Consider the following 12,503-nt stretch of genomic DNA (forward strand, 5'->3'; position numbering starts at 1 on the left):
GCTGAAACAATATGCATGGTTAACGTAACTGAGTACAACTTAAACTAAGTTCAAGCGGTTAGTCAGAAACCCATAACCTCACCTGATGTGCCCATGCTCCATGTAACCTGAGATTTAGTATGCACTTAACCCTGGATGCAGCTTTGCGGAAGCATACTACTTCACGTAATCTACTTGAGGAATAAGTTCAAGAAAGTTCAAGAATAAATCAAATATAACAATTTATTATTTGTCATGGATAAACTTGTATCATGTCAATTACATAATCAATTCAAAGATATCAAATTCTCAAAGACAAATCTATGAGTAAGATGCATACCTGTCTTTTAGAAAAATACATAGTGTGAAGTGTGTGGACACACTTCACACTACGGGCTTTCTGGTTACAGAATCGCGCCGACCCTTTTGCTACAATCCTTTAAATACAAAACCAAGATAAAACATCCCCCAAATGGAGGCATGTCCAAACAATTGGAATTTACATTAACCCAGGTCCCAGACCTGGGTGGTTTACACCTCAATGGGAACAGAAGGTAATTTGCATGGAATGACCCTCTACAGTACTTAACTCTTAGGATCTGTATTATCTTTTAAGATTAAGACCATTGTACCACTCACCCTGAGACTATTCAAATGAAACCAAACATGACTGTAAATCGTATTTGCATTCATATAGAACATTATACTATTGACCATGCTGAGTGAATCCAGTGGAGGGAGCAGATGAAAAGGCACTGATGCATATGTGAGAGGCGTTTCCTGCACCACCCCTCTGTGGGGTGTCTTGAAGATGCCAGTGTATTGTCTGTTTCTCAGGAGATCAAAGTATCTGAGTTTCTTTTATCCTTACAGGTGTATAACACATGATGTATTGTAGTAATGTTGTCTCTGGTCATCTGGTCTGCTGGTCTGTGAGGCGTGGTTTTGGACGGCGATTTGCAGGGAGGGTGGGACGTTCCCTTTCAGTGTTATCAGGCTAAAGTTCTAAAGTTACAAGATCTCCTTCTGCAACTTTAATGGAAATAAATTAAAATAAATCTAAAGCAAAAATAGATAGAGCGTTTTAAAAATGTATAAAAATGACAAAACACACAACAAAATGACCAAAACCTTTGGTAAAATTAAAATGAAAAATATAAAAATAAAATAACATAAAAAATATTAACAAAAGCTATACTAGTATCTCAATGATACTAAAATAACATCGATACTAGTATACTGCAGTGTATACTGCACACAATTTTTAGAAAATATTATACGAAGCAGACTGCAACATTTTCATAACTTTATGTAACTTTCGAACAGTATTTAGCTATTGTCAGACTCTGTTTTGTGTGTGTTTTACTTCCTATGTTTCCTTTTGCCCTTATTTGGTATTCCTGTTCCTGTCCTGATTATTTAATGTGTTTCCAGATGTTCCTGTCATTTAGTTAATTTGTTCCCAGGTGTGTCCCATTAGTTCCCCTGTACTTAAACCCTGTGATTCTGAATTTCCCTTGTCCGGAATTGTGTATGTCTACCCTTGCTACGTCTTGTTCCCTGGATGTGATTAAAATCTATATGTTTGAATTTCGTGACAGAATTCCGGGCCGTGACAGTAAGTGTCCCTTACGCCCCTTCTCCCCTGTTTGTTTTTCGTTTTTGAAAAGTGTTTTGTTTTCCTGTTTTTTTCTCCCCGTTAAAATGGAGGAACGAGCGATGTTCATCGCCGTGGCTCGCCTGACCCGATCAGCTACCTCGATGGGGAGACCCTGGTGACGCTGTTACCATCGCCCCACGGAGCTCCCATCCGGTGTCTGGAGAGCCTCCAATCCCGATCCGGAACCCCTCTGCCGGTCGTTCCACAGTCAAGCCCGCCAGCCGCTCCAAAGTCAAGCCTTATGGCCGCGACTGATGCATATGTGAGAGGCGTTTCCTGCACCACCCCTCTGTGGGGTGTCTTGAAGATGCCAGTGTATTGTCTGTTTCTCAGGAGATCAAAGTATCTGAGTTTCTTTTATCCTTACAGGTGTATAACACATGATGTATTGTAGTAATGTTGTCTCTGGTCATCTGGTCTGTGCGTTCAGGAGGCGTGGTTTTGGACGGCGATTTGCAGGGAGGGTGGGACGTTCCCTTTCAGTGTTATCAGGCTAAAGTTAGCATTTTCCAAGATCTCCTTCTGCAACTTTAATGGAAATAAATTAAAATAAATCTAAAGCAAAAATAGATAGAGCGTTTTAAAAATGTATAAAAATGACAAAACACACAACAAAATGACCAAAACCTTTGGTAAAATTAAAATGAAAAATATAAAAATAAAATAACATAAAAAATATTAACAAAAGCTATACTAGTATCTCAATGATACTAAAATAACATCGATACTAGTATACTGCAGTGTATACTGCACACAATTTTTAGAAAATATTATACGAAGCAGACTGCAACATTTTCATAACTTTATGTAACTTTCGAACAGTATTTAGCTATTGTCAGACTCTGTTTTGTGTGTGTTTTACTTCCTATGTTTCCTTTTGCCCTTATTTGGTATTCCTGTTCCTGTCCTGATTATTTAATGTGTTTCCAGATGTTCCTGTCATTTAGTTAATTTGTTCCCAGGTGTGTCCCATTAGTTCCCCTGTACTTAAACCCTGTGATTCTGAATTTCCCTTGTCCGGAATTGTGTATGTCTACCCTTGCTACGTCTTGTTCCCTGGATGTGATTAAAATCTATATGTTTGAATTTCGTGACAGAATTCCGGGCCGTGACAGTAAGTGTCCCTTACGCCCCTTCTCCCCTGTTTGTTTTTCGTTTTTGAAAAGTGTTTTGTTTTCCTGTTTTTTTCTCCCCGTTAAAATGGAGGAACGAGCGATGTTCATCGCCGTGGCTCGCCTGACCCGATCAGCTACCTCGATGGGGAGACCCTGGTGACGCTGTTACCATCGCCCCACGGAGCTCCCATCCGGTGTCTGGAGAGCCTCCAATCCCGATCCGGAACCCCTCTGCCGGTCGTTCCACAGTCAAGCCCGCCAGCCGCTCCAAAGTCAAGCCTTATGGCCGCGGCATTCTCAAGCCCACCGGCCGCTCCTCAGTCAAGACAGCCAGCCACGGCATTCCCAAGCCCGCCAGCCGTTCCTCTGTCAAGCCCGCTGGCCCAGTGAGGGCTCCGGTCCCCAAGTTTAGCCCAGAGAAGGCTCCGATCCCCGAGTTTAGCCCAGAGAGGGCCCTGGTTCCCAAGTTTAGCCCAGAGAGGGCTCCCGTCCCCGAGAGGCACACCCTGGAGGCTGGTGGGAGGGGAAGTAATGTCAGACTCTGTTCCGTGTTTTGCTTCATAGGTTTCCTTTTGCCCTTATTTGGTCTTCCTGTTCCTGTCCTGATTATTTCATGTGTTTCCAGATGTTCCTGTCATTTAGTTAATTTGTTCCCAGGTGTGTCCCATTAGTTCCTCTGTACATAAACCCTGTGTTTCTGAATTTCCCTGGTCCGGAATTGTATATGTCTACCCTTGCTACGTGTGTTTTCCTTGTTCCCTGGATGTGATTAAAATCTAAATGTTTGAATTCCACTCCTCGTCTCCTTGCTCCTTCGTCTCCGTGCTCCTCACAGTAGCACAACGTGACAGCTATATTGTTGTCATGTGACTTAATCACATTGCATGTTTAATTTAGATTATATATATATATATTTATATTGTGATGAGTCGGCTGTCTCCCCTCTAATTATCAGCATCACCCTGTCCATTAATCGCCGCCCTTCGCCAGGCTTACAATGCCTGAACACTGCCCTTCCCTTCACAAACCCCGCAGCACGAGATAGTGAATTGGTGGGTTTTTGTTAAATGTGAAATCATCACAATTAAAAGAACCAAAGACTTAAACTACTTCAGTCTGTGTGCATTGAATTGATTTAATACACAAGTTTCACAATTTGAGTTGAATTACTGAAATACATGAACTTTTCCACGACATTCTAATTTATTGAGATGCACCTGTGTGTGTGTGTCTATATATATATATATATATATATACAGTGGTGTGAAAAAGTGTTGGCCCCCTTCCTGATTTTTTAAAATTTTTTTGCATGTTTGTCACACTTTAATGTTTAAGATCATCAAACAAATTTAAATATTAGTCAAAGATAACACAAGTGAACACAACATGCAGTTTTTAAATGAAGGTTTTTATTATTAAGGCAAAACAAAATCCAAAACTACATGGCCCTGTGTGAAGAAGTGTTTGCCCCCCAGTTAAAACTGTGGTTTATCACACCTGAGTTCAATTTCTCTAGCCACATCCAGGCCTGATTACTGCCACACCTGTTCGCTTTAAAAACTGCATGTTGTGTTCACTTGTGTTATCTTTTATTAATATTTAAATTTGTTTGATGATCTGAAACATTAAAGTGACAAACATGCAAAAAAATAAGTAATCAGGAAGGGGCCAACACTTTTTCACACCACTGTATATGGCAGCGGCTAAGTGTAAATGGCGATAGTGTAAATTATCATTTTAATTCAAAATATTAAATGGATGCCACTTTATTGGGACAATAAAGCCCTCCCTACACCTACCCTAACCCTACCCGATACTTTATTTTAAACTCTTTGATTATTTCCTTAATTTTTATTGAAAATAAATGCCTTTCCGATGTGATATAAGATTTGAAAAGGGAGAAATAAAAAGTTCGGTAAAAGGCGGATTCGAACCCGGGTTGAGCGCGCCAAAAAAACTACGATACACGCTTTACCATCTACACCACTGAAGCTGACAATTGTTGGCCATCTTTTATAATGTTGACCATCCCTATCACACGTTTGTGGGTGGAGCTAGTGTAAATAGCCTCTGCCAACAAGGCGGGCTATTTGCACTTAAGTGTAAATAGACACTCCGTATGTATATATGTATATATTATAATAAGATTTACATCCTGTACATACTATATATTGCAGAAATAGTAGTATGCCGTTTCCTGTATAACCCATATCTGTGTTAGATGTGTTGGATATGTGAAATCATAGTCTTTTAAGCATGTTTTGGTGATAGTAGACACTTTTGAATATGTCTGCAGCACAAACGTTGTTATCAGACTCCCTGCTGGGTGTTTTTACGCACCGATGACAAAATCCCATCAGCACCAACGTCACACGCCGTAAATAATTGGTGAATGCAGTTGTTTGGCATCCAGTTTGACTCATTGGTGCTGTCAGAATCTGAAAAAATGGACCAAAATCACAGAAGAAAAGAGAAGCATTATATGTGTGGTAGTTTCTGTTTTTCTGGACCATGATGATTCAAGCTTTAAATAATTCAAAAGACTTTCTCCTGTGTTGTATTTATGTATTCAGCTGGTGTTTTTAGCAAAATTGTGCTTCCTGTAAACAACCTGAATGACTCGACTCTCATATCGACTCTCGACTCTCAACCACCCTTGAATTTTTTTTATTTTGGATTTAGTTCACGGTTGCTTAGTCCATGATCAGCCAAACCACAGTAGGAGTCTTATGATAGACCTTATTATTGAGTCTAAAACAGAGAATTTCCTGTAAAAGGAGAGAGTTATACTCTCGTTTAAAGGTCATCTGCTGAGATTCGTGAGGAATTTTCATAGATTTTCATAGACTAATATAATTTTTACTGTGATGTGTGGATGTGAGACTAGAATGATAACTAATGTTTTACATTTTGCATATGGCCCTGGTCCTTCATTAAATGTAAGTCTGGGCTGTCTTTTTGTCCATCAGGAGAAAATCTCAGCATATATGTCTCATTCATTATATTTCAAGTTCTTGTAATATATTCCTGTGAAAAAAAGACAATTTTGCATAATTATTCAGTGAAGATCAATAGTTTTGGTAAGTTAGTAAGGTTAAATTCATATTTTTATTTAGCAAGGATGTATGAAATGTATTAAAAGTGACAGCAAAAGCATTTATAATGTTGCGAAAGATTTCTGTTTCAAAAAAAGAATCCTGAAAAAAATGTATCACTGTTTCCACAAAAACATTAAAGGGGTCATATGATGTGATTTAAAATTTTCCTTTCTCTTTGGAGTGTTACAAGCTCTTGGTGCATAAAGAAGATCTGTAAAGTTGCAAAGACTAAAGTCTCAAATCCAAAGAGATATTCTTTATAAAAGTTCAGAATCAGCCACACCTACCTAAAACGGCTCGTTCTAACACGCCCCCACATATCTACCTCACTATGTGGGAAGATTTGCATAACGCCGCCCAAATGTTCACGCAAAGAAAGAAGGCGTAACTTTTATTCTCGCTGTAGTATTGTTGACGCTGCAGCCATGTACGCTGTGTGCTTCGTTGTGAAAGTGAAACTACTTTGTTTGGTCTTCCAAAAGAAGACTTTATCCGCTTTGTCATGCCTAGAGCTGATCTGTGCTGGTCGCTGAGGGAATACATCAACTTTCACCATGGACAAAGCGGAGTCCAGCCCGGGGTCGTCACATGTGGTTGCCGCTCATCCGCCATTCTCAGCAGTGTAGAGTAGCACTTGTTTGTCATTTCTCTGATCACAAATGCAGACAGAGTTTTATGTTTACGCGGCGTGATGCAACGCAACGCGTAAAAAGACAGTATAAGTCATTATAATCCGTAATTATGTCCCCACTGGATGCAAAAGATGCCTCGTTTGTAATGGGTTTTAATGTTTTTGAATCATCGCTCTGGCCGGGACACGGCATCAACAGTATGTGAGGGGTGTAACATTTCTGTCTCACACTTGAGGTAATTGGCCAATCACAACGCATTGGATAGCTGGCCAATCACAGCACACCTCGCTTTTTCAGACCGATGAGCTTTGTAAAAATCGACGCGTTTCAAAAAGGCGGGGCATAGAGGAGAAACTGTACTGAATAATGTACTGAATAATGTACAGTATGTGGAAAATAATGTGTTTTTTTAGCTTTAAACCGCATAAACACATTTCATTACACCAAATACACAAAATAATGTTCTTTTTCGCAGCATCATATGACCCCTTTAAGCAGCACAACTGTTTTCAACATTGATAATCATAAGATATGTTTTTTGAGCAGCAAATCAGCATATTAGAATGATTTCTGAAGGATCATGTGACACTGAAGACTGGAGTAATGATGCTGAGAATTCAGCTTGCATCTCAGAAATAAATTACATTTTAAAATATATTAAAATGAAAACAGTTATTTAAAATTATAATAATATTTCACAATTTTTACTGTATTTATGATCAAATAAATGAAGCCTTGGTAAGCATACAAGGCTCCCTTGCATTTCTGCCAGTCTGATGGCATTTCTCTTATGATAAATTCCTGCCTAAAGGAATTCTGGGTGTTTGTGGGTGGTGTTTTTGTGTTGAAAGGGATAGATAATCTGTATGCGCCTGTCTTGCTCGCTCTCTTCTTTCAAGATGAGTGTATAACAGTGAGAAGATGGCATCTACTCTCTTCCAGGTTGTGGCTATGAAGGCTTGTGCATCACAGGTCTTGTTAAACCGAATGAAGAATGTTCACTGAATCTGTTTCTGATCGTTCATTCTGACTCCCTCCCTCCTGTATTCTGAGCACAGCTGGGTGTCACATTTATGAATCGAGTAAATTAGATGTCATTTCATTCTCATTAGTGATGTTTGCTGGAGCAAGAAGCACTTTAACCATTTGCATCTGCAAAGTGAAAATTCTGTCATCATTTACTCACCCTGCCTAGTTTCCAAACCTGTTTGATGTTCTTTCTTCTGCAGAACGCAAAAAGAGAAAGTTTGAATTAAGTTCTAGTAATGCACACTTAATTCAGTCTTCTCCATAAAAGTACAAAGAACAAATCAATTGTTTGAGTCTGATCGTTTTCTAGTGAATCAATTGGTTTGGTTCACAAAGCAGAGTGGAATGATTCCAAATCGGACTGATCTTGAGTTCAATGATTCACTTCAGATGGTTAACAGCTCATTGGAGGAATAGTATGACTGAATTAACAACTTACATTTTGGTAAATTTTGTAACTTGAAAGGTTCAGTCCGTGTTCATGGTTATTGCATGAAACACTAACCAGGCTATTATCGGAAATTTCTTGTCATACAGGTTTGACAGCAACACAATGCTGAGTAAATAATGACAGAATTGCCATTTTTGGGTGAAATATTATTTCATTTTAAGGTTTTCATAAATTTAACGTTTTGTTGCTTAAATATTACCGTACCTGAGAAATCGGTTTTATGTTTTTATGAACATCCTTGCATCATAATGACAAGTTTTTAATTGTATTCTTTTACTTTTCATTTTTATATATTAATAGCTGTTAATCACTGTAGTCCATTTATTCTGACTGAACTGTATAAAAACAATATTTTAGTTGATTTATGCATTTAGTGTAAACTGTTGATAATATGCAAAATGATTACTACTTTATATCCAGCAGTCTGTATTTGTTGCTTTCCGTTTTTCCAAATTGTCCAAATTTTTTATTTTGTTTAGTTTTTACTTCTTTATATTATTATATATTTTTTATATTATATTTTTTATTATACTAATTGTATTTTTTATTTTACATGTTTCCTGCAGTCACAGTGAGACATAATTATTGGAGTTCTCCTTTTTGCTTCTTTTCTGTCGTGTCACTTAATAAGCAGAAGATGCCTGAAGGAAACTGCACAGGAAGACTGTCAGCAGCACTTCCTGATGCTCAGTTGGGGAAAGTCAGCACATTTTATGAGGTCACTGGCTATAAATAGTGCTGCCTCAGCCGGGAGGAAAAATGCCTGCAAACCAAGTTTTCAATAACTGCTGCACAAAGGGTGTCACTGAAGCTTATTCAGCCGTAGATCTGCTTATTTTGACTGTGTGAGCGGTTTCGGTGGGCGCTGGATTCTCGCGTCATTAGAGGACTGTTGCAGTTGTCTGCAATCATTGCTAGTGCCATCACATTCATGCCATCTGCCACCTGCTGCTTTGTGTGTCTTTTCTTTTCTTTTACAGTAAATATTATGCAAACAAAAATCAGAATATTCATCATTCATTGTAGTCCGTCTATCTATGACAATTTTATTTCTATCCAGCTGTCTGTATTTGTTGATTTATCTATTGACAGGGCAAACAGCCGATTCTCCATTTACACCCAATATATAGTGTTGTTTTCTCATGACTATTATATTTGGTTCTCTCTGTTGACAGCAAGATGTTGATGAGGATGTTGTGTGCTTTATAATGCTGATAAAAAGCTGTGAAGCGAAGACATCTGGTAGCCTCATTGACTTAAGAGGCTTTTTTTTAAATAGTGTGTGAAACAGTATGCAGTATACCACATTTAACATTTTAAACAGCTATATTATACATGTTTGAGTGAGTGAGTGATGTCCAGTAATGATTTTGGAAGTAAATGTGTCATAAAGGGATAGTTCACCCAGAAATGAAAATTACCACATGATTTACTCACTCTCAAGCCATCCTAGGTGTATGACTTTCTTATTTCAGACAAATACAATCAGAGTTATATTAAAACAATTTCTAGGCTCTTCCAAGGTTTATAATGGCAGTGAATGGCTGTTGAGATTTATAAAGGGATAGTTCACCCAAAAACGAAAATTGACGTTAATTACTCACCCTCATGTTGTTCCAAACCCGTAAGACCTCCGTTCATCTTCAGAACACAAATTAAGATATTTTTGATGAATTCCGAGAGCTCTCAGACCCTCCCATAGACAGCAAGGATCCTAACACGATCAAGGCCCAGAAACATAGCAAGGATATCGGTAAAATAATCCATGTGGCATCAGGGGTTCAACCGTAATTTTACAAAGCTACGAGAATACTTTTTGTGTGAAAAAAAAACAAACAACTACTTTATTCAACAATTCGTCTCCTCCACGTCACCCTAGCGCCATTTTGGAGAGTATCCACTGAACGTAAATTACGTATGCTGTTTTGTGTCCGCTGCACCATGCGGATACGTTGTTTTCGTTCAAATCAAAGAGTAAACGATGTAAATAGCGTATCCACGTGGCACATCTGACACAAAACGAATCCATGTGGCATCAGGGGTTCAACCGTAATTTTTCAAAGCTACGAGAATACTTTTTGTGCGAAAAAAAACCAAACAACTACTTTATTCAACAATTCGTCTCCTCCACGTCACCCTAGCGCCATTTTGGAGAGTATCCACTGAACGTAAATTACGTATGCTGTTTTGTGTCCGCTGCACCATGCGGATACGTTGTTTTCGTTCAAATCAAAGAGTAAACGATGTAAATAGCGTATCCACGTGGCACATCTGACACAAAACGACATACGCAATTTACGTTCAGTGGATACTCTCCAAAATGACGCTAGGGTGATGCGAAGGAGACAAATTGTTGAATAAAGTCGTTTTTTTTTTCTTTTGCGCTCAAAAAGTAGTCTCGTAGCTTTGTACAATTATGGTTGAATCCCTGATGTCACGTGGATTATTTTACCGATGTCCTTGCTATGTTTCTGGACCTTGATCGTGTAAGGACCCTTGCTGTCTATGGGAGGGTCAGAAAGCTCTCGGATTCCTTCAAAAATATATTAATTTGTGTTCCGAAGATGAACGAAGGTCTTATGGGTTTGGAACCACATGAGGGTGAGTAAATAATGACAGAATTTTCATTTTTGGGTGAACTATCCCTTTAAGCAAAGCAAGGTGCATAAATCCATCATAAAAAGTACTCCACATGGCTTTGGGTGGTTTTTGGGAAGTCGTGGCCTAATGGTTAGAGAGTCGTGCTCTTAACCCAAAGGTTGCGGGTTCGAGTCTCGTACCGGCAGGGAGTGAATGTACAGCGCTCTCTCCCACCTTCAATACCACGACTGAGGTGCCCTTGAGCAAGGCACCGAACCCCCAACTGCTCTCCGGGCGCCGCAGCATAAATGGCTGCCCACTGTTCCGGGTGTGTGTTCACGGTGTGTGTGTGTTTACTGCTGTGTGTGTGCACTTTTGGATGGGTTAAATGCAGAGCACTAATTCCAAGTATGGGTCACCATACATGGCCACATGTCACGTCACTTTTTAATAAAAGACTTCTGAAGCGAATTGATGCATCTGTGTAAAAAAAAAATCCATATTTAAAACTATAAACCGTAATCTCAGGATTTGTAAAGAAAAATGTCAGAGGATTTCGATATAAGCCAAGAGGAGACTGGTTTTCCTTTGCTGTAAACAAAACTTGGTTCTCGTGAGACTAGCATTTTCTCACTGGAGCTTATGCTACACCTACGTCATCTGCTTAACGCCACTCTTCACTCATTAACACGCGCACGACAGTTAGCGGAAGCTAGAGATTACGCTTTATAAAGTTTTAAATATAGATATTTTTCTTACACAAACACATCGAGTTGCTTCAGAAGGTCTTTATTAACCCCCCAGAGCGAGGGGGGTTAATAAAGAGTACTGTGGAGTACTTATTATGATGGATGGATGCACTTTTCTGGGCATCAAAATCTCCACCCCCATTCACTGCCATTATAAAGCATGGAAGAGCCAGGACATTTAAAAAAAAAATATATATAACTCTGATTGTATTTGTCTGAAAGAAGAAAGTCATATACACCTAGGATGGCTTGAGGGTGAGTAAATCGTGGGGTAATTTTCATTTTGGGGTAAACTATCCCTTTAACTTTGGGCAGCTAAGAAGGAGATGTTGTATTGCATTGTAAGGTTGGGTATTCTGCACAGTATGCACTGGTTCTATACTAAATGTTGGTAATTCTGGAATATTGGTAAAACTGATTATTGTCTATATTAACTGTTTCTCTCCCTGCAGTGTTTGACTACAGCTATCGGGACTATATTCTGTCGTGGTACGTCCCCTTGAGTCGAGATGAGGGCCAACTGTATCAGATGTTGTCTGAGGACTTCTGGGAAATGACCAAACAGTTGCGAACGCGTTTGTCTGAGGTAGACGTGGTCAACCTTGTCTGTAACGACATTGTCAAGACCCTTCACACGCACTTCTGTGACCTCAAGGCTGCTAACACAAGGTGAGACATTCAGCACTTCTAGTGGTTTAATTGAGATGGACATACAATTGTTACCATTGAATGCATATGCACATTATCCATTGTCAACAATGTCAGTGGACTTGTAAACGAGGTGAAATTCTGAATCTGTTAACTGGTTTGTTTTTGGCATGCTTGATTATTGTCCAGGACAAAGCGTTATTTGTTATACTGACTGGTACTTTATTTTAGGGCTGTTAAGCGTTTACAATTTTTACTCTAATTAATTAACGCCTTCTCATGAATGTTGTTTAAATTTAGTGCAAATGTAAAAATAACCACATTCTATAGTGTATTATGTGCATATATTACCATTTAAAATTTTCGGGTTAGTGAGCTTTTATTTGTTGGAAGAAATTAAAAACCTTTATTCAGCGAGGATGCATTAAATTGATCAAAAGTGACAGTAAAGACATTTAAAATGTTACAAAAGAAAATTGAGTATAGTAATTAGGGCTGTGCAATATATCGAAATTATTGAAATATGGCAAATGTACATATCGCAATATGCATATTGCTACAG

The 12,503-nt window shown here is 38.8% G+C and overlaps 1 protein-coding gene across 1 annotated transcript in view; it reads left to right on the forward strand.

The window, feature by feature from the left end:
• The window catches only part of LOC107589137 (sorting nexin-25-like), a 77,384-nt gene that overhangs the window by 9,242 nt on the left and 55,639 nt on the right, over positions 1 to 12,503 (forward strand). Inside the window, exon 3 of the mRNA XM_016277488.1 lies at positions 11,746 to 11,962. Coding sequence (XP_016132974.1) covers positions 11,746 to 11,962 — 217 coding nt within the window. The remainder of the gene's footprint in view (positions 1 to 11,745; positions 11,963 to 12,503) is intronic.

This window comes from Sinocyclocheilus grahami, unplaced genomic scaffold (genome assembly GCF_001515645.1).
Source record: "Sinocyclocheilus grahami isolate Dianchi unplaced genomic scaffold, SAMN03320097.WGS_v1.1 scaffold112.1, whole genome shotgun sequence".
Taxonomy (NCBI): Eukaryota; Metazoa; Chordata; class Actinopteri; order Cypriniformes; family Cyprinidae; genus Sinocyclocheilus; species Sinocyclocheilus grahami.